This window comes from Zea mays, chromosome 10 (genome assembly GCF_902167145.1).
Source record: "Zea mays cultivar B73 chromosome 10, Zm-B73-REFERENCE-NAM-5.0, whole genome shotgun sequence".
NCBI lineage: Eukaryota > Viridiplantae > Streptophyta > Magnoliopsida > Poales > Poaceae > Zea > Zea mays.
Genome location: NC_050105.1, coordinates 125130828 through 125157710, shown reverse-complemented (window position 1 = coordinate 125157710; position 26883 = coordinate 125130828). Strand labels below are relative to the sequence as shown.

At 53.1% G+C, this 26883-nt stretch overlaps 1 protein-coding gene and 2 pseudogenes across 1 annotated transcript; 2 read left to right on the top strand and 1 right to left on the bottom strand.

The window, feature by feature from the left end:
- The first annotated feature begins 1205 nt into the window (after window positions 1-1205).
- LOC103642789 (ATP-dependent RNA helicase SUV3L, mitochondrial-like) lies at window positions 1206-19184 on the top strand (annotated as a pseudogene).
- An 897-nt stretch (window positions 19185-20081) lies between these two features.
- LOC109943118 (glyceraldehyde-3-phosphate dehydrogenase A, chloroplastic) lies at window positions 20082-21689 on the bottom strand. Its single transcript, XM_020545947.1, has 3 exons — window positions 21400-21689; window positions 20671-21226; window positions 20082-20584 (listed from the first exon to the last, which is right to left on the bottom strand). The coding sequence occupies exons 1-3, from the start codon at window positions 21532-21534 to the stop codon at window positions 20082-20084; spliced, it is 1194 nt and encodes a 397-aa protein (XP_020401536.1). The 5' UTR covers window positions 21535-21689.
- A 2917-nt stretch (window positions 21690-24606) lies between these two features.
- LOC103641726 (ATP-dependent RNA helicase SUV3L, mitochondrial-like) lies at window positions 24607-26820 on the top strand (annotated as a pseudogene).
- Window positions 26821-26883: the final 63 nt, after the last annotated feature.

Below are 26883 nucleotides of genomic sequence, written 5' to 3'. Positions count from 1 at the left end.
ACAGTTGTTGATTGGATAGCAAGGCTAACATCGACAGATGTTCTTGTTCCTATAACAGCAAAGGAACAGTCACATCTCATACTGTTGAAATTACAAAAACTTAAGTCATTAGATATGAGGCAATCTAATTTATGCACTACCAGGACAACACAAACAAAATAAAATAAACTTATAGTCTAAATAGCAGCTAGTATGTGGAATATAGAACCATGTATCGATCCATTCTAAAGCGAATAAGACTGTGTCCAGCAGTTCACCCATATGGTCATCCAAAAATCACTACATCATTAGAATTTGTCTTGAGGAGAAAGGTTGCAACAAACCATCAATAGCAGCCTTCATCAAAAGATTAAGAGTATCCATAACAATGATGAACAACAATTCTACAATGTTGAAAGTGGTATCGAGTATAAACCACATATATTACTCCCTCCATCCAAGAATGATAATCATATTTTGATTAAAGAAAAAAACAAATTACAAATTTTGGCCAACAATTATCCTATGAGAAGACATCAACTTTTAACAATTAACAACATATTGGGTCAAAACCTAATGTTTATGTCCTTCCCTTAGCCAAAATATGCTTATCACTCATAATCATAGGAGTGTACCGAAAACTTACGTAGAAAACTTGAAAATGCTTAGGATGTCTAAGTGCAAAGATCAACATAAGCATAAAACTTGAAAATGCTTAGGATGTCTAGGTGCTAATAGTATAGTATCTTCGAAAGTGAGCTCTGAAATGTGAAACCTAAGCTGAACCATATCTACAAACTTGTTACCAGGTTTAATAGCTGCATCTGTTTGAATTCCACCTCCGAATGTCACCCCAGCCTGACTGAAAATATCTAGATTTAAACCACTGATAACACCAACAATTATAGTATTGTCAAAACCAAAAGGGTTTCCAATTGCTAAGCATTGCTGACCAACAGTTAGAGTACGTTCGCCCCTAAATACGATACGGGTGGTTGTTATTAGCAACTGTGACGCGAGCGCTTCGCACGCGACGACTCTACCGAGATATCTGCGGTCTCATCCAGCGTTCGGCGGCTGCCGCAATTGCAGCTTGCGATATAAATAGGAGCTGTTGCCTCTCTTCCACCATAGACGATCTAATCTTACTCCTTTCACCATACAACGTTAGCGAAGAGAAGGTCGCCTCCGCTTTACCCGGCGCATCTCCTCTCGCTCCGATCCCTGCGGACGACGCGCACGACCTCCTCCTTCTGGCCTTCGTAGAGTTCTGCTGCGCCTCCAACTTGGCGGACGAGCTGAGGCAGCCCAGATCATTGATGGTCGCGGATGACCTCACGCCGCATGATCTGATGGCCACGACCGACCTCACGGCGCCTCACACCTGGTATCCGTCCACGCGTGCCATGCGCCGCCGCGTCGTGTACCACTGCGGGCCAACAAACAGCGGCAAGACTCACAACGCGCTCGCCAGCTTCTCGGCGGCCAAGTCCGGGGTGTACTGCAGTCCCCTACGCCTCCTCGCCATAGAGATATTCGACAAGGTAAACGCCACGGGTGTCAGTTGTAGCCTGCGCACTGGCCAGGAGGTTAAGGAGGTGGCCTTCGCCAGCCATCTCGCCTGCACCATTGAGATGGTGTCGACCGAAGAGATCTCTACGAGGTCGCCGTTGTTGACGAGGTGCAGATGATGGCCGACCCTGTCAGGGGCTTTGCATGGACGCGCGCTCTGCTTGGGCTCAGGGCGGACGAGATACACCTCTGCGGCGACCCTAGCGTGTGCTCAGCATTGTCCGGAAGATCTGTGCAGACACTGGGGATGATTTGGTGCTGCATTAGTACGAGCGGTTCAAGCCTCTTGTTGTTGAGGAAAATACAGTTTGTGGGTATTTCCAGAATATCCACTCTAGTGACTGGGTGGTTGTTTTCTCTCGCAAGAAGATATTCGAGTTGAAGTGGAAAATCGAGATGTCTACCAACCACAAGTGTTGTGTTATTTATGGAGCTCTGCCGCCAGAGACACGACAACATCAAGCAGAGTTGTTCAATGAGGAGCATAATGAATATGATGTCCTCATAGCTACCGATGCAGTAGGGATGGGGCTCAACCTTAACATTAGGAGGGTTGTGTTCTATACCTTAATGAAATACGATGGGGAAAAGATGGCGTCGGTTCCTACTTCACAGGTAAAACAGATTGCCACAGCAAGCTCCGCCTCGCCCGACCTTGGGCCTCAGCCTCACGAGAAGTCTCCGCCTCGCCCGACCCCAGGGCTCGGCCCCCGCCTCGGCCTCGGAAGGTGGACTCCGCCTCGCCCGACCCCAGGGCTCGGCCTCGACCTCGACCTCGGAAGGTGGTCTCCGTCTCGCCCGACCCCAGAGCCCGGCCTCAACCTCGACCTCGGGAGGAATCGCGTCCTCGCCCGACCCCGGCCTCGACCTCAGGAGGAGTCTCTGCCTCGCCCGACCTCGGGCTCGGACCGACCACGCCACAGGGGGTACATCATTAACCTACCCCTAGCTAGCTCAGGCTACGGGGGAACAAGACCGGCGTCCCATCCAGGCTCACCCCGGTAACAAGTATAGATGGCTCCCCGCGAGCGTCCATGACGACGGCGGCTCTCAGCCCCTTACGGAAGCAAGGAGACGTCAGCAAGGTCCCGACAACCCCGACAGTTGTGCTTCTACAGGGCTCAAACGCTCCTCCGACGGCCACGACACCATGTACATAGGGCTCTAGCTCCTCTCTGCCGGACACGTTAGCATATTGCTACACCCCCATTGTACACCTGGACCCTCTCCTTGCATCTATAAAAGGAAGGGCCAGGGCCCTTATACGGAGGGTGGTCGCGCGGGACTCTCCCTCTCTCTCCCTCGCGAACGCTTGTAACCCCTACTGCAAGCGCACCCACTCTGGCGCAGGATAACACGAAGCCGTGGTTTTCCCCCTTTGTGTTCCGTCTCGCGCCAACCCATATGGGCTGGGGCACGCAGCGACAATTTACTCGTCGGTCCAGGGACCCCCGGGGTCGAAACGCCGACATTTGGCGCGCCAGGTAGGGGACTGCTGCGTGTTGACGAATAACTTCCCGTCAAGTTCCAGATGGGTAGTCTCCAGCAACCTCTTCAGCCTGGGACGCTGCTCCATTTCGGGAGTCTCGAGTTCATGTCCCTCGACGGCAGCTACGACATGGTACTCCTTCCCCCGCAGCGCGACAGCGACAACGGCGACCGTCAACCCGCCCGGCGGCGGCGGACTCGCCGACGTCTTTCCCCCATGGCGGAAGAGCAACATCCGAGTTTGTCCCATCGCCTTCCTCGCTGCAGGAGGAGGAGGCGGGGTAACCGTGGCCAAGCAGGAGGCGGCACCTCGTTGGCTGTCGAGCGAGTCGACGATGCCGGCGCCCCAGCGGGGGACACGTCGGGCGTTGACCTCGCGCCTGAGATGACGACGAGCGTCGTTTCCCCGCAACACACCAACCCCAAGCGGACAAATGACGCCAGCACCCTCGCGGAGGACTTGCTGGGCGTTAGCCTCGTACCTGAGATAACGGTGTAGTTCGTCCCCTACGCGACTTCGTCACCGTCCGTCGATCAATAGGTACTGTCCGTTTTCCACCCTGTGCCTTTTAGATTCAGCTTCGATCCACCAAGCGACCCCGCTTCGGTGGACGCTTTCATAAAGGCATATCCTAACCTTCCGGGGTACCATATGTGGTCAACCTGGGACCGACTGACGACCGTCTCGACCTACGGTCCCCCGGGTTCCGAGGAAGATGACGAGCCCTACTCTGGATGGGATTTTTCCGAGCTCGGTAATCCCAGTGCCATGCGAGACTTCATGACCGCATGTGACTACTACCTCTCCGATTGCTCCGATGATGGCCACAGCCTTGACGACGAGGGTTGTGGCCCAAGTCGCGAATGTTTCCACGTCGATCTAGGGGGTCTCGACGAAGGCAACCACCTTGGTATGCCGGAGGACGACGATCCCCCTAGGCCTGCGCCTCGCGTTGACATCCTGCGGTAGCTAGCTGTGGTCCCAGTCCCTGCGGGGGGTCAGGACACACAACTCGAGCAAATCCGCGAGATGCAGGCCAAGCTCGACGAGGAAGCAGGACAACTTGTGCAGCTCCGGCAAAACATCGGGCAGGAGTGGGCAGGCCGAGCACTAGCCGGAGAAGCGCGTCATCAGGCCCAGGACGTCACTGACGATGCCAGAGCAAGGCTGCCCCCGGCTTCCAGTGGAGTCGGCCAAAACCTGGCTGCAGCGGCAATACTACTCCGAGCGATGCCGGAGCCATCTACTACCGAGGGGCGGCGTATCCAGGGAGAACTCAAGAATCTCCTGGAGGATGCCGTGGTCCGACGGGCCGAGAGCTCTGCCTCCCGAAGGCAAGGGTACCCCCCCCCCCCCGGAGCATCGCGCCGCGACTTCCCGATTCACGCGGGAAGCCTCGGTCCACACCGGGCGCACGCGGGACGCGACGCCTGAGGCCCCAGGTCGCCTCGGCAACGAGCACCACCGCCACGACCGTCGAGCCCGCCTCGACGAAAAGGTGTGCCAAGGCTACCACCCCAGGCGTGGGGGACGCTACGACAGTGGGGAGGATCAGAGCCCCTCGCCCGAACCACCTGGTCCGCAAGCTTTCAGCCGGGCCATACGACGGGCGCCGTTCCCGACCCGGTTCCGAGCCCCGACTACCATCACCAAGTACTCGGGGGAAACAAGGCCGGAACTATGGCTTGCGGACTACCGACTGGCCTGCCAGCTAGGTGGAACGGATTATGACAACCTCATCATCCGCAACCTCCCCCTGTTCCTCTCTGACGCCGCCCGAGCCTAGCTAGAGCATCTGCCTCCTGCGCAGATCTCCAACTGGGACGATCTGGTCAAAGCCTTCGCTGGAAACTTCCAGGGCACATATGTGTGCCCTGGGAACTCCTGGGATCTCCGAAGCTACCGCAAGCAGCCAGGGGAATCCCTATGAGACTACATCTGGCGATTTTCAAAGCAGCGCACCGAGCTGCCCAACATCACCGACTCAGATGTCATCGGCGCGTTCCTCGCCGGCACCACTTGCCGCGACCTGGTGAGCAAGCTGGGTCGCAAGACTCCCACCAGGGCGGGCGAGTTGATGGATATCGCCACCAAGTTCGCCTCTGGTCAGGAGGCGGTCAAGGCCATCTTCTGGAAGGACAAGCAGCCTCAGGAATGCCAGCAGGAAGACATCCCTGAGGCGTCCGCCCAGCGTGGCACGAAGAAGAAGGCCAAGAAGAAGTCGCAAGCGAAACGCGACGCCACCGATGCAGATCTTGTCGCTGCCGCCGAGCACAGGAACCTTCGGAAGCCTCCCGGAGGGGCCAACCTGTTCGACAAGATGCTCAAGGAATCGTGCCCCTATCATCAGGGTCCCATCAAGCACACCCTTGAGGAATGTGTCATGCTTCGGCGCTACTTCCATAAGGTCGGGCCCCCGGCGGAAGGTGGCAGAGGCCATGACAACGACAAGAAGAAGGGCAACAAGGCCGAGGAGTTCCCCGAGGTCCACGACTGTTTCATGATCTACGGTGGGCAAGTGGCGAAAGCCTCGGCTCGGCACCGCAAGCAGGAGCGCCGGGAGGTCTGCTCAGTGAAGGTGGCGGCGCCAGTCTACCTAGACTGGTCCGACAAGCCCATCACCTTCGACCAAGGCGACCACCTCGACCGCGTGCCGAGCCCAGGAAAGTACCCGCTCGTTGTCGACCCTGTCATCGGCAACGTCAGGCTCACCAAGGTCCTCATAGACGGAGGCAGCAGCCTCAACATCATCTACGTCGAGACCCTCGGGCTCTTGCAGATGGATCTGTCCACGATCCGGGCCGGTGCGGCGCCCTTTCACGGGATCATCCCCGGGAAGCGCGTACAGCCCCTTGGACAACTCAATTTGCCCGTCTGCTTCAGGACTCCCTCCAACTTCCGAAAGGAAACCCTCACGTTCGAGGTGGTCGGGTTCTGAGGAACCTACCACGCGGTGATGGAGAGACCGTGCTACGCCAAGTTCATGGTCGTCCCCAACTACACCTACCTCAAGCTCAAGATGTCGGGCCCCAACGGGGTCATCACCGTCGGATCCACATACTGACACGCGTACGAATGCGACGTGGAGTGTGTGGAATACGCTGAGGCCCTCGCCGAGTTCGAGGCCCTCATCACCGACCTGGAGTGCCTCTCCAAGGAGGTGCCAGATGCGAAGCGCCACGCCAGCAACTTCGAGCCAACAAAGGCGGTTAAGTCCGTCCCTCTCGACCCCAGCAACGACGCCTCCAAGCAAGTCCGGATCGGCTCCGAGCTCGACCCCAAATAGGAAGCAATGCTCGTCGACTTTCTCCGCGCGAACGCCGAGGTTTTTGCGTGGAGTCCCTCGGACATGCCTGGCATACCGAGGGATGTCACCGAGCACTCGCTGGATATCCGAGCTGGAGCCCGACCCATGAAGCAGCCTTTGCGATGTTTCGATGAAGAAAAGCGCAGAGCCATAGGCGAGGAGATCCACAAGCTGATGGTTGCGGGGTTCATCAAAGAGGTATTCCATCCCGAATGGTTAGCCAACCCTGTGCTTGTGAAAAAGAAAGGTGGGAAATGGAGGATGTGTGTAGACTGCACTGGTCTAAACAAAGCATGTCCGAAGGTTCCCTACTCTCTGCCTCGCATCGATCAAATCGTGGATTCCACTGCTGGGTGTGAAACCCTGTCATTCCTCGATGCCTACTCAGGGTATCACCAAATCAAGATGAAAGAGTCCGACCAGCTCGCGACTTCTTTCATCACACCTTTTGGCATGTACTGCTATATTACTATGCCATTTGGTTTGAGGAATGCAGGCGCGACATACCAAAGGTGCATGAACCACGTGTTCGGAGAGCACATCGGCCGAACGGTCGAGGCCTACGTCGATGACATCGTGGTCAAGACGAGAAAAGCCTCCGACCTCCTCTCTGACCTTGAAACGACATTCAAGTGTCTGAGGGCGAAGGGCGTGAAACTTAACCCCGAGAAATGTGTCTTCGGAGTCCCCTGAGGCATGCTCCTAGGGTTCATCGTCTCCGAGCGGGGCATCGAGGCCAACCCAGAGAAAATCGCGGCCATCACCAACATGGAGCCTATCAAAGACTTGAAAGGAGTACAAAGGGTCATGGGATGCCTTGCGGCTCTAAGCCGCTTCATCTCGCGCCTCGGCGAAAGAGGCCTACCCTTGTATCGCCTCTTAAGGAAGACCGAGCGCTTCTCTTGGACCCCCGAGGCCGAGGAAGCCCTCGGAAACTTAAAGGCACTCCTTACAAGTGCGCCCATCTTGGTGCCCCCGCTGCAGGAGAAGCCCTCTTGATCTACGTAGCCGCAACCACTCAGGTGGTCAGCGCCGCGATCATAGTCGAGAGACGAGAAGAAGGGCATGCACTGCTCGTCTAGAGGCCGGTCTACTTCATCAGGGAAGTGCTATCCGAGACCAAGATCTGCTACCCGCAAATTCAGAAGCTACTGTATGCAGTAATTCTGACGCGGCGAAAGTTGTGACACTACTTCGAGTCTCATCCGGTGACTGTGGTGTCATCCTTCCCCCTGGGGGAGATCATCCCGTGCCGAGAGTCCTCGGGTAGGATAGCAAAGTGGGCAATTGAGATCATGGGCGAGACAATCTCGTTCGCTCCTCAGAAGGCCATCAAGTACCAAGTCTTGGCAGACTTCGTGGCTGAATGGGTCGACACCCAGCTACCAACAGCTTCGATCCAACCGGAACTCTGGACCATGTACTTCGATGGGTCGCTGATGAAAACAGGAGCAGGTGCGGGCCTGCTCTTCATCTCACCCCTCGGGAAGCACCTCCGCTACGTGTTGCGCCTCCATTTCCCGGCGTCAAACAACGTGGCCGAGTACGAGGCTCTGGTTAACAGGTTGCGCATCGCCATCGAGCTAGGGGTTCAGCGCCTCGACGCTCGTGGCGACTCGCAGCTTGTCATCAACCAAGTCATGAAGAACTCCAACTACCGCGACCGGAAGATGGAGGCCTACTGCGACGAGGTTCGGTGCCTGGAAGACAAGTTCTATGAACTGGAGCTCAACCACGTTGCCCGACAGTACAACGAGACTGCGGACGAGCTGGCTAAGATAGCCTCGGGGCGGACAACAGTTCCCCCGGATGTCTTCTCCAGAGACATACATCAACCCTCCGTCAAGATCAACGACACGCCCGAGCCCGGGGAAGCCTCGGCCCAGCCCGAGGAGGCCTCGGCCCAGCCCGAGGAGGCCTTGGCCCAGCCCGAGGCACCCTCGATCGCCGAGGGTGAGGCACTGCGTGTCGAGGGAGAGCGAGATGGGGTCATGCCTAATCGAAACTGGCAGACCCCGTACCTGCAATATCTCCACCGAGGAGAGCTCCCCCTCGACAAAGCCGAAGCTCGGCGACTGGCGCGGCGCGCCAAGTCGTTCGTCTTACTGGGTGATGAAAGGGAGCTCTACCACCGCAGCCCCTCAGGCATTCTCCAACGATGCATATCCATCGCTGAAGGACATGAGCTATTGCAAGAGATACACTCGGGGGCTTGCGGTCACCACGTAGCACCTCGAGCCCTCGTTGGGAACGCCTTCCGACAAGGTTTCTACTGGCCGACCGCGGTGGCCGACGCCTAGGATTGTACGCTCCTGCCAGGGGTGTCAATTCTACGCAAGACAGACGCACCTGCCCGCTCAGGCCCTGCAGACAATACCCATCACTTGGGCGTTTTCTATGTGGGGTCTGGACCTCGTCGGTCCCTTGCAGAAGGCACCCGGGGGCTTCTCGCACCTGCTGGTCGCCATCGACAATTTCTCCAAGTGGATCGAGGTCCGACCCCTAACCAGCATCAGGTCCGAGCAGGCGGTGGCGTTCTTCACCAACATCATCCATCGCTTCGGGGTCCCGAACTCCATCATCACCGACAATGGCACCCAGTTCACTAGCAAGAAGTTCCTGGACTTCTGCGAGGACCACCACATCCAGGTGGACTGGACCGCCGTGGCTCACCCCATGACAAATGGGCAGGTGGAGCGTGCCAACGACATGATTCTGCAGGGACTTAAGCCGAGGATCTACAACGACCTCAACAAGTTCGGCAGGCGGTGGATGAAGGAACTACCCTCGGTGGTCTGGAGTCTGAGGACGACGCCAAGCCGAGCCACGGGTTTCTCACCGTTCTTTCTAGTCTATGGGGCTGAGGCTGTCTTGCCCACAGACTTAGAATACGGTTCCCCGAGGACAAGGGCGTACGACGACCAAAGCAACCAGACCAGCCGAGAGGACTCGCTGGACAAGCTGGAAGAAGCTCGGGACGTGGCCTTGCTACACTCGGCACGATATCAGCAGTCTCTTTGACGTTACCACGCCCTAGGGGTTCGGCCCTGAGACCTCCAAGTGGGGGACTTGGTACTTCAGCTGCGGCAAGACGCCCGAGGGCGCCACAAGCTTACTCCTCCCTGGGAGGGGCCATTCATCATCGCCAAGATTTTGAAGCCCGGAACATACAAGCTGGCCAACAATCAAGGCGAGGTCTACAACAACGCTTGGAACATCCGACAGCTACGTTGCTTTTACCCTTAAGATGTTTTCAAGTCGTTCATATACCTCGTTTTCTATACATACACAAATAAGATCTAACCGTCAAGGAAGGGTCAGCCTTGCCTCGGCAAAGCCCGACCCTCCCTCGGGGGCTAGAAGGGGGGAACCCCCTCTGCGTAAAAAATTTTCCTCGGAAAAAGTCTTCTGCCAGAACATCTTTCGCGCTTTTCGACTGCTTCGATAGCGGGATCCTGAAAACGACGGAGTACACGTAAGCGGCAAGGCCGACTGAGCCGAGGGACTCCTACGCCTCCGGGATACGGATACCTCACTCATCACCTTCCGCGATAAGTAACTCATGCTCGGATAAGCGATTCTGCTAACCGGACAAGTCTTAACGCTCGAAAACTTTTCTGCCAAAACGATTTTTTGTGCCTTCTCGACTATATCGATAACAGAATCCTACGAACGAGTAAGAGTGCACATAAGCGACGAGGCCGACCGAGCCGAGGGACTCCTACGCCTCTGGGATATGGATACCTCACTCGTCACCTTCCGTGAAAAGTAACTCTCGCTCGGATAAACGATTCTGTTACCGACGAACAAGTCTTGATACTCAAAACAAGAGGAAAGGAAACGCAGCTTTACAACACGACAATGATATGTTTGGGCCTCGGCGGCCGCGAAAAACATACGCACACTACAGACAAACTCTCCCTGTAGGTTCAGACATCAACAGAGGGAGCAGCAGGACCCTCGGCATCGTCTCCACCTTCGGCGGAATCTGGCCCGGCCTCGGACGGTGACGCGGGCGGAAGGATCTCCACCTCGAAGGAGGAGGCCAGCACCAAGCTCGGGCCATCATAGCCAAGGTCTCCGTAAGGGTCTCGGCCCGGGCAAACACCTCCACCGACCGCTCCGTAGCCTCAGCCAGCTGTCCCCCGAGGACATCAGCCCAGCTCATGGTCTCGGCAGCCCGACTCCGGGGTTGGTCTCGCCGGCGGACGACTTGGCCAAGCTCCAGCCGGCGCTGCTGCACCTCCTCGGCCAAGGAGGCCACGTGCTCCCAGGTCAACGAAGCTTCTTCTCGAGCCGACTCCACCTCTGTCCACGCTGACACCGCTGCCTCCGGCTCCGGCTCATCGCAGAGCAGCCGAGGGTTCTTTAACTGAGCAAGAGAAGCCTTGGGTGGCAAGGCCGACCGAGTCGAGGGACTCCTACGCCTCTGGGATACGGATACCTCACTCGTCACCTTCCGCACAGGGCAACTCACACTCGGTTAAGCGGTTCAGCTAGCCGACAGGCGAGTCCTAGTGCTCGAAATGAGGAAGAAACACGGTATTACACTCAAATACCTAGATGTTCAGGCTTCGACAGCCACAATGAACAAACACCGGCACTCAAGGTGCCATTACAAACGGAACTCCGGTTCCACTCCCGCGGGTATGAACAACCTCCACGTCGGAGGGCTTGCGGGACGACAAATTCCAGGTGGCTCGCCGTCGACCGCTCCATCAGCAGCGACAATGACCTCCGCTCCGGGCGGCTAAACAGCAGCATCGATGACCTCAGGGCAGACGCTGCTGCGACAAGGCCCTCGCCCGCGTCCCCACTCGAGGGGCGAGGACAAGCTATCAAAGCCAAAGAGCCGGAGGTCAGTCCACGGGTGGCGTCGACGGTCTCGTCGGCGGAGAAACCTTCTCCGACTGCCACCACCTCACCACCAACGACGGCAGCCACCTGCCCACCGGCAGATCCCCACTCAAGTCCTCCCGGACGGGCGAGCACCGACCTCCGCACGGAGGCGTCGTGCCGGAGCGAGCACGAGACAATCCAAGAACACGAACGCCGCCCTAGCGGCGTGCGACGTCTTGGACGGTCCCCCGGTGCGCACGACGCAACAACCGCCCGTACGGCGGGCAGATAGCCACACTCCGCCCCAGCGGTAGGAGGTGGCACCGGAAGCTGCGCCAGAGCCAGCTGAGCCAGCGAGCCATGCATGCTGGAGCTGACGACGCCTGCGGCCGACCGGCCCCGCGCTGTCAAAGTCCGCCCCTCCGCTAAGCCGGTGAGCGCCCTCTCCCCTGAATGCTGAAGGAAGAGGTGGCTCGTCGGCCCATACTGGAGGTAGAGCTCCGGCTCAGCTCGCCCCCCGCCACAGCAAGGATGATGAAGATCCTTGAAGCTGAGGGCGGGGCAGAGGCCGCAGCCCGGCTTGCTTCTCCCCACCACCGAACTGGTGGTCACCATCCTGGGTGACCATCGGTGGGGGAATGCAGCCGGGCTGCCTGATGAAAATCCTTGAAGCCGAGCGATGGATGAAGGGTGCCCACCTCCGTAAGGTTGCGCTCCTCCAACAACAAGACGAAGGAAACGCGGGCGCTCCCCATCCGGGGGCTCGGAAGGTGGAAGGATGCGATGCATGAGGGAAGTGCGAAGACATGGCTACCACCCGGGGGGTCGATCCCTTTTTAAAGGCGGCTCTCCCCACTCGCGTCCTCAGGCGTCGTGGACTAAGTCTTCACTAACGTGCCCCAGGGTCCTCCCCCTATGACACGGGGGCTAGGTCCCACACGTCATGCAAGCTGGCCCGGGATAGAAGAAGCCAAACCGCCACGCGCGGAGCGTGTAACCGCCCCGCGGTTACAAGCACTCCTCCACCCTCGCCGAAACCGGCGGTTGAAAGGGCGGACCGCCATGCAGGTGGCATGCAACCGCACCACGGAGACGCACCCCTTCGATTTTGACGCATCCAGCAAGGAGGCCCAGGCCCACGTCATGTAACCGGCGCGCCGGTTACTACGTGCGAAAAACTGCACCACCACTTGCGCCAATGTCGTGCCTCCTCGACTGCGGAACCGGTGCCGCGACTCGAGGCAACCCTGCGCATGGCCCAACAGTGCCAACCGAGCACATCTGTCACGGGTCAGTCAGCCGCGGGAGGAGACGCGACGGTCGACATAGCCAAAAGTGGGTCGGCAGTAATGGCGGTAGTAGGCGAGCGGAAGCAGGAGTCAAATCGTCTGCAGGCTCACGTCCCCTCCTGAAGCAGCAGGGGAGCCCTCTCCCACGGCGTGAAGACGACGCGCCCGTGTTCCGTCCCTCGAACGGCTCGCACAACGGTTGCCCCGCGAACCACCCATCCTGTCGCATTAACTTCGCGACAGGGCAAGCGACATCTTTGGCAGGTGAAGTGGGCGACATTTCACCTCCGCCATGATGACCGCATAAAAAAAGGTGTGCCACATCATTTAAATTCGTATCCCTTTTCTTCTTCCCCTTTCTCTCTCTTGCTACAGGGACCGGGAAAGGGGATACTCCGAAAGGGATCCTTCTCCGTGAAGGAAGCGGGCCCCGAGCCCTCCTACTGATCAGGGGTTTGAAGGCTGGCCCCTCGGAAGGGTTCGACAGCCGCCCTAGAGCACTCGGGCTTCAGGCTCATTACTGATCAGAGGTTCGAAGGTTGGCCTCTCAGAAGGGTTCGACAGCCACCTCAGAGCACTCAGGCTCCGCGCCCACTACTGATCAGGGGTTCGAAGGCTGACCCCTCGAAGGGTTCGACAGCCGCCCTAGAGCACGCAGAGCGAGGGATGACTCTGGGTACGTCCGATACATGGCCGAGGCTCGGGCTACGCTCCCGAGGTACCCTAGGACATTTCCGAGACCAGCAGGAGCGATTTTGTAATGGAATCCCACCAGAGGGAGGCATCGAGCCCTCGGACCCTATCGAACGGGACCGGGTCCGGCAAATCATCTGCAGGTACTTTTGGAGCGTGCCTCTGGGCTACTATCCGACCCTTATCGAACGGGACACGGGCGTCCACTCGGATCACCCGTTAGCAACTCACTGGAGACACCATGTTCGGCGCCCTCCGAGGGCAACATGGCGCTTTCCCCCCCTCCTCCTTGCGGAAAGGCGACGAAGGGGCGTATGATAAAAGCCGAGTCAGTCCTTGATCGTCCTCTCGCTCTGTGCAGAGGCTCGGGGGCTGCTCTCGCAAACCCGGCTCCGGCCAAACCGTTGACAGCGTCAACAAACCAGCCTGAAAACTCGGAACCTGACCATGCACCCGGACTACGATCAGATCGCATGAGGGAGCAACCAGACCGGCCAAGGCATCACGAAAGGCATTAAGACCTCAGAGGAGTCAAACCACTCCTCCAAGGCCTCGGGGGCTACACCCAGCGGGTGCGCTCGCGCGCACCCACCGGAACAAAATATAACCGAGAAGGGCCGGTCCCCTTGCAAAAAGTGCGACAAAGCCTCCAAGCGAGTACCAACACTCCCTTTGAGGCTCGGGGGCTACTGTCGGGTACCATAATTAGGGTTACCCCCAACAGTCCTAAACTCAGGTAGTAATCACCATCAGCGCAAACTACAGAGACTAATGGGCACAATTCAGGTCAAGGCTTCGTCTGCTCAAGGGACACGGTCTCGCCTCGTCCGAGCCCAGCCTCGGGCGGGGACTGTAGTCCCAAGCGAATTCACGCCTCGCCCGAGGGCCTCCTTAGCAACGGGCGCACCCTCGACTCGCCCGAAGCCCAGCTCGGACAAGGCTTCGTTGTGAAGCAACCATGGCCAAATCACCTCACCAACCGACCGTATCGCAGGCGCATTCAATGCAAGGATCGCCTGGCGCCTTATCCTGACACGCGTGCCTCAGTCGGCAAGGTCGAAGTGACCACAGTCACTTCGCCCTCCCACTGACTGACCTGACAGGAAAACAGCGCCGCTCGCCCCTCTCCGACTGTTGTGCCACCCGCCAGGGTGAGGCTGACAGCAGCTCAGTCCAGCCTCAGGCGCCACAGGAAGCTCCGCCTCGCTCGACCTTGGGCCTCGGCCTCAGGAGAAGTCTCCGCCTCGCCAGACCCCAGGGCTCGGCCCCCGCCTCGGCCTCGGAATGTGGTCTCCGCCTCGCCCGACCCCAGGGCTCGGCCTCGACCTCGACCTCGAAAGGTGGTCTCCGCCTCGCCCGACCCCAGGGCCCGGCCTCAACCTCGACCTCGGGAGGAATCGCGTCCTCGCCCGACCCCGGCCTCGGCCTCAGGAGGAGTCTCCGCCTCGCCCGACCTCGGGCTCGGACCGACCACGCCGCAGGGGGTACATCATTATCCTACCCCTAGCTAGCTCAGGCTATGGGGGAACAAGACCGGCGTCCCATCCAGGCTCGCCCCGGTAACAAGTAATGATGGCTCCCCGCGTGCGTCCATGACGACGGCGGCTCTCAGCCCCTTACGGAAGCAAGGAGACGTCAGCAAGGTCCCGACAACCCCGACAGCTGTGCTTCTATAGGGCTCAAACGCTCCTCCGACGGCCACAACACCGTGTACATAGGGCTCTGGCTCCTCTCTGCCGGACACATTAGCATATTGCTACACCCCATTGTACACCTGGACCCTCTCCTTGCATCTATAAAAGGAAGGGCCAGGGCCCTCATACGGAGGGTGGTCACGCGGGACTCTCCCTCTCTCTCCCTCGCAAACAATTGTAACCCCTACTACAAGCGCACCCACTCTGGCGCAGGATAACACGAAGCCGCGGTTTTCCCCTTTGTGTTCCGTCTCGCGCCAACCCATCTGGGCTGGGGCACGCAGCGACAATTTACTCGTCGGTCCAGGGACCCCCGGGGTCGAAACGCCGACAAGTTCCTTGATGTACAATTGTATAAGCGTGAATCAACTTCCTTGATGTGCAATTGTATTTAGTTTTTTTTGCCATAGGTAAAAGAGCAGTGCCTTCTTTCCCATCATAATGATATTGACTTTTTAATAGCAGTAACTTTTCGTGTTAATGTCATGACTGTTTTGCTACACCTATCTTTATTTTAAAGGTTAGTCGTACTATTTTGTTTTCTGCCACGTGCATGATTGATCTACTATTTAGGCTGTTACTATGCACATCCCAATGCCAAATCATGCCCCTATTATTTGCTCACGCAAATTGGAGATGTCCACACAACGATTTCATTGTGACAATGTGTCCATTCTTGTGCTTTGTTTACGACCACTTCAAATCTTTTTAGAGATCAGAAACCGTTAGTAATAACGTTGTGTGTAGTTGTGTACTAGTGTAATGGATCACGGTCTAAATGTTACTTCATAAAAAGTTAGAGCTTTTACTATAAATAATGTTAGTTAAAAAAAGACTAGGAATATAAAAAAAAGACTAGGAATATGGTATGATCCTAATCTGATTCGATCTTTAAAGTTTGTAGTCTAAAATTTAGAGTTTATTAACACCCCTATGTATGTATGATGCAGTCTTCAGCACATTCTGAGATTAAAACAAAATAAATACACACACAGACGATCACTGGATAAATACCAAAGCATCCCATACTCGTATATACGAGTCGGAACACTAAACTTAATTTTTTGAGCTGCAAATTATCTGTATAAACTATTATGCAACAAGTTATATTCCTCGTTGTAACGTACAAACATATTTGCTAACTAGTTATATGCCTGTGCGTCGCTACGGTTTCTATATATTACAGAGTTAGATTTTATTTGAATGAGATAAATATTTAAACGTGTTGCAAATCGATATATTTCAGCTTTGCTTCAATCTCTGGGCTTCTAGATAAAGGAGTAGGGCTTATGTAAAACAAAAAACATTTATTATAAACCACCTCTATTTTGTAGTGACCTAAGCGTACGACACTGTAGCAATATCTGGCAATAATATTCTACAACATCTAATTTCCAAAGAAACAACCGATCATGAATGACATTTTCCCAAACCATTATAAGAAAAATGGAGACATGAGAAACAAAATAGATAATATCTTGCAATAATATTCTACAACAGCTAATTTCCAAAGAAACAGAGTAGATCATGAACGGCATTTTCCTAAACCATTATAACAAATGGAGACATGAGAAACAAAATAGATATAGAGATATCGAAAATAGAGATTTGTATCACATAAAAACCATTTCTGTTACATATTGCCATCTCTTGTCCACGCCCATAAGAAAGAAGACAAATAAAAAAATGAAAAAAATAAAGGTGAAGCAAACACCTTAGCTCGCTTCTATTCCCATGCCCATCGAGTCCATATTAACTTACCCTAGTCTTTCTGCTCCTGCTGGCCTCATGCACGATAGTCGTCGTCGGCGATCGGAGCACTACGACCCTGTTTGTTTAGGCTTTTTCAGCTTCTGACTATCAAAAGTTGTTGCGGACCGCCAAACGCCCTAGTTTTTTTAGTCCGCTTCTATAAGAATGTTAAAAACCATCCAAAATCAACAAGAACAGAGAATCAGCTAAGTCGTCGCAATAGTAGGAATCCATCGTTTTTTAGATCCTGAACCCTTTAGACCAATTCATCTCCCTTCGTATGTAATCCTCATGATACTCAGATTCTTCCCACAACTAGATTCTCTCCACAGTCAGATTCTTAGAAAAATCGATCAGAAAAAGCTGAATCAAACATGTCCCCGTAGGCTATCCTTGCTCGCTTCTTAAAGGAGTAGAGAAATAGCCCCGCAAATTTGAATTTTGTCTTTATCTAAAAAAATAAATTGGGTTAAAGTAAATCAATCTGCAATTGAAAAGTAGCAGGAGATCCTGGTACAGCAGGTCAAAAAGTAAACTCCAAACTGAGATTTCTGATATCGCCATATATAAGCCAAAAATAAATTGCATACATTTTCAACTGAAAAATTGTGATGGAGATCATGATCATCTAAATATCAGCACAGAAACTTTCATATTACCTTTGTTGTGATCTTGGGAGACCTTTATTTGGATCTTTTAACTCATTTAGATTACAGATATTGTCAGAAATAAAAACACACATAGCTATGTTATGCGAATGTATGAATAAAGCCAAATATTGGCCTAATCATGTTTTTGCCTAATCCCAAGGGTCCAAACTTTTAAGTTTCTGGTTTTTAGTTAGGGTGACTGGGGCATTTTGATGGCACTTGTATGGAGCTTCAGCGGTCTAACATTAGGAGTTGATGCCATGATCTGACAGATCACTGCTACCTAATTCAGATAGTTCCAAAGAAAAAGATCAGATGTTTTCTAGCTTATACACTGACCACCATTCTTATAAATACATCCGAGACGTTGCTGCCTTTTGTGACCATCAGTATCAAACGATAGATTTTTAGATATGCACCTTCTCTGTGCGAGATCCTGGTAAGCTAGCAACTGTTGTTAAACACTTCAATCTGGCACAAACAAAAAAGGATAACATTTTAGATGTGTATGGATGATTACAAACTCACATGGGGAATACTTCCCTTGCAACCTTTACCTTTTCTACTGCCTAATGAAAGAAGGCATGGATTACTCCATGAAATCAACCATGTGGTGTTAGGATAGTTAAAAATAATTTGGGACTGAAATAAAATAAATCACACATGCCTTTGTTACTCTATCGGGACAGAAACTATTTTCTGTTGACAAGAAATCCATAAGGCCTTGAACACAGAAAGCAAAAGCATGCTTAGCTTGTGAAACAGTGGGAGCCATGCATTATATATTATGGTCTATCAATGAAAACCTCTGAGTCTGGTGAAGTCCACATGAAATCTGGAATTCATGTACAAACATTAGGTTCCTTAAACAAGGTCTGAATTTTCTGGTATGGAAGGTCTTCTAGAACACTGAATATATGAATCCAAAAAGAACATGCACAACACGACCAAATTAAAGAAATGTTAAAGTACAAACTGAAAGTAACAAGTAAATGAAAAGGGATCAGTAAAAATCAAGAAAATATACCTTCAAGTTTCGGCATGAACCCGATCCAACGTGTCGCATGAACTTTAGCATGGCAGATCCAAAACCTCTCTTAGGCTTTTCTCCAACACCGAGTGGTCTGGGAGGTATAGAATCACAGCAGTTAGTGCCCTCAACAATTCTTGTTAATAATGACAAGCCTTTAGGTATGTTCGACACATCTGAGGCCTGTAGCAATTTAGTTCAGATTAGCAGAAGAAGGATGCAAGGAAGGCAGAGAAGGCGGAGCAGCGCCAATGCCACAAGGTCTGAACTTCCTGGTAAGGCCAACCTTCTGGAACACTGAGTGTACAGATCCAAAAAGAACATGCACATCATGACCAAATTAAAGAAATAGAGTAAGAAAAACAATTCTACAACAAGAGAATAAAATAAAATAAAAATGTTAAAGTACAAACTGAAAGTAACAAGTAAATGGAAAGGGGTCAGTAAAAATCAAGAAAAGATACCTTCAAGTTTCGGCACGAACCTGATCCAACGTGTCACATGAACTTTGGCATGACAGATCCAAAACCTCTCTCAGGCTTTTCTCCAACATCGAGTGGTGTGGCAATGGATGTCTAGAATCACAACAGATAGTGCCCCCAGCAATTCTTGTCAATAATGCCAGGCCTTCAGATATGTTCAAGACATCAGAGGCCTGTAAAAATTTAGTTTAGATCAGCAGAAAAAGGACACGAGGAAGGGGGGCAGTGGCGGGTGGTGCTTCAATGAGCGCGTTAATTGGTGGGATCCATGCAGTGGACATCAACACAACTTTGATGGGGCTCTAGGCGGTGAGCCTCTTCCACGATGACATTGACGAGGTCGTCGCGGTGAACAATGAAGAGGACACGGCGGCCGCCGCATCAGTCGTCGCCCTTGCCCATCTCTAGCTGCTACGTCCCCAACAAACATGAAGAAGATCTCCACCGGTGCGAATGAAGTGGAGCTTCTGCGGTGGAGGAACGCAGAGGTGGAGCTCGGTTTCAGAGTGGTTTTCCATAGTGAGGCGGCAGGCGGCGGAGGAGCAACACGGGATCTAATCGGCTAAGGTTTTGCCTGCGGTTGAAGTAAGGAGGGAGAGAGAGACGTGGGGAAATCGAAGCACTCACGATGCTGCCAAACGTCACCAACGATGCCCTCGTTCTTCCGCACGGCCTCGTTGAACTTCTTCCCCACCATGTTGAACATCTCCCTCAGATTCTCCCTAGCGCCTGCATGGGGTAATCCATCCCCCAAAACCAGATGGCATGGGCCTAGATGTCGTTGACGTTGCGTCGTAGTTGACCCAATGCTCCACGAGGCTGAGGCGTGTCTTGCGGCACACGGTGACGAGCGGTTCTCATCGGCGCGAAGACAGCGACGGCGCGAGCGGGCGTACCAGTCGACGTAGGTGGACCAAGCGAGAATCGGGCTATGTTTTTTTGGTGCGGTTGAGATAAAAGTGGAAGAGACAAATAGAGGAGAGGATGGTGGGTTGATAGAAGAAAAAGTGAGGGAGATTTGTGTAAAATTTTGACGCGGGTTTACCGTTGAAACTAGTGTTTTAAGTATAGTATAGATATATTACACTCTGGTCCCTCCACAATGAAAATCAGAGAAGGGAGAAAAAACGTAAGGAAAAAAAAAGAAGAAAAAGGCTATGTTTATTTCCACCTCAATCTCCTTTTCAATCCCGAAGGGGATTTGAGGTTCCCAAAGTAGCCCTTATAAATTATCATCCGGGAATAGCCCGGGGAAAATTTTGAAGTCGAGAGTGACTTATAGGATATTACAATGCAATGCATGCTTCACTTCCACTGGTTGGCGCAAATGTCATCGAGGTCGACGACCCTTTGCGAGTACCCCCACTCTTTGTCGTACCAGGAGATGACCTTGACCATGTCATCTCCCATGACCATAGTGAGGGAGGCGTCGATGGTGGAGGAGAAGTCGGAGCACCTGAAGTCGACGGACACGAGCGGCACATCACAGACCTCGAGGATGCCCTGCAGCTCGTTAGCCGCGGCGTCGCGGAACGCCTGGTTCACCTCCTCGGCGAGCGTCTTCCTTGAGACCTGCACGACGAGGTCGAGGACGGAGACGTTTGGGGTGGGCACCCACAACGCGATCCCGTTGAGCTTGCCCTTGAGGTTGGGGAGCACCAACGCGACAGCCTTGGCGGCGCTGGTGGACGTGGGAACGATGTTGAGCGCGGCGGCGCGGGCGCGGCGCAGGTCGCGGTGGCTCGCGTCCAGCAGCCTCTGGTCGCAGGTGTAGAAGTGGGTGGTGGTCATGGTGCCCTTGATGATGCCTGCGATGGCGGTGACGGTGACGGATGAGTATGCATGCGCCGTTACGTATGGTTTGAGTTTGAGTTTGAGCGAAGAAGGCACTCACCGAACTTTTGGTCGAGGACCTTGACGAATGGCACACGGCAGTTGGTCGTGCAGGAGGCGTTGTTGATGATGGGCTCGTCCGGGTTGTACTGGTCGGCATTAACGCCGACGACGTAGGTGGGGATGTTGCCCTTGTCGGGCGCCGTGATGAGCACCTTCTTAGCGCCCGCCTGGATGTGCTTCCCTGCGCCCTCGTGGTCGACGAAGACGCCGGTGCCCTCGATGAAGAGGTCGACGCTGAGCTCGCCCCACGGCAGGTTGCTGGGGTTGCGGTCGGACACAACCTTGATGACCTTGCCGTCCACGGAGATGGCGTTGTCGCCGACGGGCTCGACATCGGCATCGAAGATGCCGAGCATGGAGTCGTACTTGAGCAGGTGCGACGCCTGCTTGATGTCCCCGGTGTCGTTGATGGCGATGACGTCGAGGGGCGAGTCGTTGTCGCGCCCGTGCCAGCACCGCAGGAAGTTACGCCCGATGCGACCGAACCCGTTGATGGCCACCTTGAGCTTTGCCTCTGTCGGCGCCCGCCTCAACCTGCCGCCGCTGGTGCCGATCTGATCGATGCACAAGCACAAGCAGGCGAGTCAGGCAGCCAGGGGCAGCAGCGGCGCAGACATGTGAATCCCCAAGCCATTCGATCGTGTTGCTACTAGCACATTCCTACGCTACGATGCGGCACGACCGCGCACGGATCGATCGGCCGGCCCGGGGGCAGGCAGGCACGTACCGCGTGGTTCCTGAAGGAGACGGCGGACATGAATTCGTCGGAGGTGGCATTCCAGCGCATCGGCAGCGACGCGGAGCTCCTAAGGAGACCGGAGAACTCGGACAGACCGCCCCCCTGGACCTGGACACACATCATAGAAGCATCGGTTGTCCGGTAGAGCAGCTAGAGTGCGAGCAAAGCATCCTACGACGTATCAGCATGGATGGAGGGTGAGAGACGCGGCCGGCATACCTGCTGGAGTGGCACCGTGGTGGCGGAGAGCATGGACGTCGCCGTGGACACGGAGCAGAGGATCGAGACAAGGTGACGATGGTAGCCAACAAGCGGGCGCGCGTATATACGAGTCGAGTCGGCGAATTGGGGCCGCGAACGAAGATCGTGAGGTGGGGGTTCGGGGAGGGATCAGACTTTGGATAGCACGGCCGATGTTTAGCTGGGATACTTTCCACCTGCTTATTTTCGATCAATTGCCCTCCAAATATGCCAACAAAAAAACCCTAGTCACGCGCTAAAATAAGATGGCCGAATAAAATGTCCCGAATGACAATGCAACAAGCATCGCCTATTCATTGTATGATGATATGATACTTTTCACCCGCCTACTCATCGTCGGTATATTGTTCTATTCAAATGTGGAATGGTACGACGATGAACCCATGGTACATGCATAGTCCATTTGCCTATTCAAGCTGGGGACACCTCCATTCTATACCTTTTGATCTTTTGGTCAGATGAACATGGCTGAGAAAGATGCAATCCAAAATGACATTTATGCATTAGAGCTCTATTGAATGATCACCATATTGGATGAAAAGTCGGTGACTTGCATCAGGCTTAGTGCATATGTTTTTGGTTCGTCAACCTCCACCCAAAAGCAAGGGCATATGTTGAGCATAGAAAATGACATCACGGACGGTTTTGCCCTGAGGTCGGATGGATCATAGTCCAGATTGTCTGTCGTAGTGGCGTGGACTGTCCGCGCGTGCGCAGAATTAGTTAGGGTTCCGAATTTCTTGTGGGATTTGTTAGCTAAACCTGCGGGATTAACTCGGGAACCGACTTGTAATGGGTCCAGACCTTCCCCTTTATATAGATGAAGGGCTACGGCCGATTGAAGCCCCCACAATCGATCCAATTAAATCTACTTATTGTTTTTACCTTATGCATTAGGAGTAGCTCTAGTTTAGCCTCCCTCTACCTCAAATCTTCACCTCTCTTTAGCTCTACGTCGACTAAAGGCGTCTTGGGTGGTCTGCCGACGCCTAGACACACCCTATGATCTCTCCTCCCTACAGGGTCAGGCGAGATCTAGGTCTGCTGGGAAGAAGACGACCCTCTGCGCCATCACAATCGTCCGTGCCCCAGTTGCGGACCGTCTGGACGTACGTAGAGGAGGAGCCGCTCATGCGCCAGGTCGCGGACCGTCCGTCCCTTTGCATATTCGTGCTATGAATTTTGTGAAGAAAATCCTTCAATAAACATAGGCAGCAAATTATATAGTGGAAGTGGTCCGGAGAAAAAACCGAGGAAAAAACTTAATATACCATTCAATCCAAAACGGCATTTATGCATTAGAGCTCTACTGAATGATCACGCTATTTGATTGAAAAGCCGGTGACTTGCATCAGGCTTAGTGCATATGCTTTTGGTTCGTCAACCTCCACCAAAAGGCAGGGCATATGTTGAGCATAGAAAATTACCTGGCGGACGGTCTGACCCTGAGGGCGGATGGTTCATGGTCTAGACTGTCTGCCGTAGTGGCGTGGACTGTCCGCGCATGCGTATAATCAGTTAGGGTTCCAGATTTCTTGCGAGATTTGTTACTTAAACCTGCGGGATTAACTCGGGAACCGACTTGTAATGGGTCCAGATCTCCCCCTTTATATAGATGAAGGACTACGACCGATTGAACCCCCACAATCGATCCAATCAAATCTACTTATCGTTTTTACCTTATGCATTAGGAGTAGCTCTAGATTAGCCCTAGTTTAGCCTCCCTCTACCTCAAATCTTCACCTCTCTTCGGCTCTACATCGACTAGAGGCGTCTTGGGTGGTCTGTCGATGCTAAGACTCACCCTAGGATCTCTCTTCCTGACAGGGTCCCTCCTGGGAGGTGAGATATAGGTCTGCTGTGAATAAGATGACCCCCACCATCACGACCGTTCGGGCGTACGTAGAGGAGGAGCCGCGCGGACCGTCCACGCCTCCACAGAGAGCACCGCCAGGCGGTTTATTCCAGTGTTTTGCGTCCAGATCGGTGCCAACAAGTCGATTCCATGAATCTAATACTATGCTGCAAAATAAGTGAATTACTAAAGCTCATTCATACATACACGTACCTCAAGATAAAATAGTAGCACACGCCCATAAATAAACAACTAGACCACCCCCATTGCAGCACTGCTCCTCCCATCTCCTTGAACATGCAATAGATTGGTAAAATGGAACTCACGGGTTTGCCATCCACTTGAACGATGATATCACCAAGAACAATATTACCAGCATAACCCCTGCCTGTTGGAGCAAGACCTACTTAATATAGTGGTCTGGAGGAAAAAACTTAATATACCATTCAAAGTATCAGCTGGAAGAACGCCTTGCTATAGAAATAACTGCATGGTTAGTTTGTTACGCTAACCATATAAACTAGGGACAACTGATTGGATAAAAAGCATATTAAGGCCTTGTTCGGTTAGCTCTCAATATATGTGGATTGAGTGAGATTGGATGGGTTTAAATCCCAAGCAACTCAAACTTTTTCTTATTTTTTCCAATTTCATCTAATCCATAGGTAACGGGATTAACCGAACAAGGCCTAAACAGTAGTGATTATTCATAAATATCTCCCAAGGCCTTGTTTAGATAACTCTGCAGCGTGAAGCTGGTAACGTGGCTGAGAGACATACATGCACCATACTCTCTTCCTAACTGAGGGGGAGATTTTAAGTACGGTTGATGATGGGATATATATATAGCAAAGCCAACACGGGCAGATGTTCCTGTAACAGCAGTCCCATTTCAGACGAACGGTTGAAATTACAGTTATATTAGATCACTGTGTAATGGGCCTATGACAAATACTGGGTCTCTCCGTGAGCCGCCGAGAACTGCATCGTTAGTCTGTTACGCTAACCATATAAACTAGGGACAACTGACTGGATAAAAGCATCTTAAACAGTAGTGGTTATTCATAAATATCTTCCAAGGCCTTATTTAGATAACTTTGCAGTGTGAAGCTGGTAACGTGGCTGAGAGACATCCATGCACCATCTGAGACGAATTGTTGAAATTACAGTTATACCTATGACAAATATTGGGCCTCTCCGTGAGCCGCCGAGAACCCTTGATCTGGTTATTGCTTGGGAATATTTGCTACCGTCGGATGCAAGGGGTGGCATTGGCATCGGACGTTCCTATATATGACGCAAGGAACTCAAAGTTCAGATGAGGTCCTTCTCCCTCGGCGCGAGCTATCCATCCGCTTCGGCCTTCGGACCCCGCCTACCGAAGAGTCCGTGGTAGGACTCATCCGCGGCTTTCGCCCAAAGTTCCAACCGTATTGCAACTTGCGGATATAAATAGGCGCCGTTGCCTCTCTTCACCGCACGCAAACCACAAAATCTACAACGTTAGCGAAGAGAAGCTCGCCTCCGCTTACTACTCGGCGCATCTCCTCTCGCTCCGATCCCTGCGGACGACGCGCACGACCTCCTCCTTACGGCCTTCGCAGAGTTCTGCGCCTCCAACTTGGCGGACGAGCTGAGGAAGCCCAGATCGTTGATGGCCGCAGACGACCTCACGGCGCGCGATCTGATGATGGCCGCGGCCGACCTCACGGCACCTCAAACCTGGTATCCTTCCGCGCGCGCCATGCGCCGCCGCGTCGTGTACCACTGCGGGCCAACAAACAGCGGCAAGACACACAACGCGCTCGCCAGCTTCTCGGCGGCCAAGTCCGGGGTGTATTGCAGCCCGTTGCGCCTCCTCGCCATGGAAATATTCGACAAGGTCAACGCCACGGGTGTCAGCTGTAGCTTGCGCACTGGCCAGGAGGTTAAGGAGGTGGCCTTCGCCAGCCATCTCGCCTGCACCATTGAGATGGTATCGACCGAAGAGATCTACGAGGTCGCCGTGGTTGACGAGGTACAGATGATGGCCGACCCTGTCAGGGGCTCTGCATGGACGCGCGCTCTGCTTGGGCTCAGGGCGGAGGAGATACACCTCTGCGGCGACGATAGCGTGCTCAGCGTTATCCGGAAGATTTGTGCAGACACTGGGGATGATTTATTGGTGCACCAGTACGAGCGGTTCAAGCCTCTTGTAGTCGAGGAAAATACACTTCGTGGGTACTTCCAGAATATACGTTCTGGTGACTGGGTGGTTGCTTTCTCTCGCAAGAAGATATTTGAGATCAAGCTGGCAATTGAGACGTATACCCACCACAAGTGTTGTGTTATTTATGGAGCTCTTCCGCCAGAGACACGCCGACAGCAAGCAGAGCTGTTCAACCAGGAGCATAATGAATATGATGTCCTTGTAGCTACCGATGCAGTCGGAATGGGGCTCAACCTTAACATTAGAAGGGTTGTGTTCTATACCTTGATTAAATACGATGGAGAAAAGACGGCGTCGGTACCTGCTTCACTGGTAAAACAGATTGCTGGTCGTGCTGGTCGGAGGGGCAGTGCTTATCCACATGGACTTGCAACAACCTTCAAATATGATCTGTGCTATTTGACTCGGTGTCTGGAAGAGCCACTCGAAGAGGCGGAGAAAGTCGGACTCTTTCCCACTTTTGAGCAACTCGAGATGTTTGCGAGTCAATTCCCCGAGCTTACCTTCAATAATCTGTTAAATAAATTATGCGATACTTGTCGCATCGATGACACATACTTCATATGCCAGCATGACAATATGAAGAAGGTTGCTGATATGCTCGAGGGAGTGCATGGTCTTTCACTCAAGAGTCGCTACGGTTTTTGCTTGGCTCCCGTGAATACAAGGAATTCAGAAGCCATGGACCATCTCTTGAGATTTGCCAATAACTATTCTGAAAGTCATTATGTTACCATGGGATTAGAAATGCCAAGTGGTTATGCAACAAATGACACTCAGTTCCTAGACCTAGAGACGAAACACCAGGTCCTATCAATGTACCTATGGTTGGCACAACATTTTGGGGAAGACAACTTCCCTCATGTGCAGGAGGCTCAAACCATGTCAACAAATATTGCTGATTTACTTGGCCAGTCACTTGCGAAAGGATGCTGGAAGCCTCAATTAAGATATCAATTTATAGGACAACCGCCAGAATAGAAGGATGAATACAGACATCAAATGACAGTGCAAAATCTTTCTAGACATGGTTAGGTATCAAAATTAGATTTTTTTCCCATTAGTACATTAGATTTGTGGCATATGAGAATTTACAACTCATATATATATATATATATATATATATATATATATATATATATATATA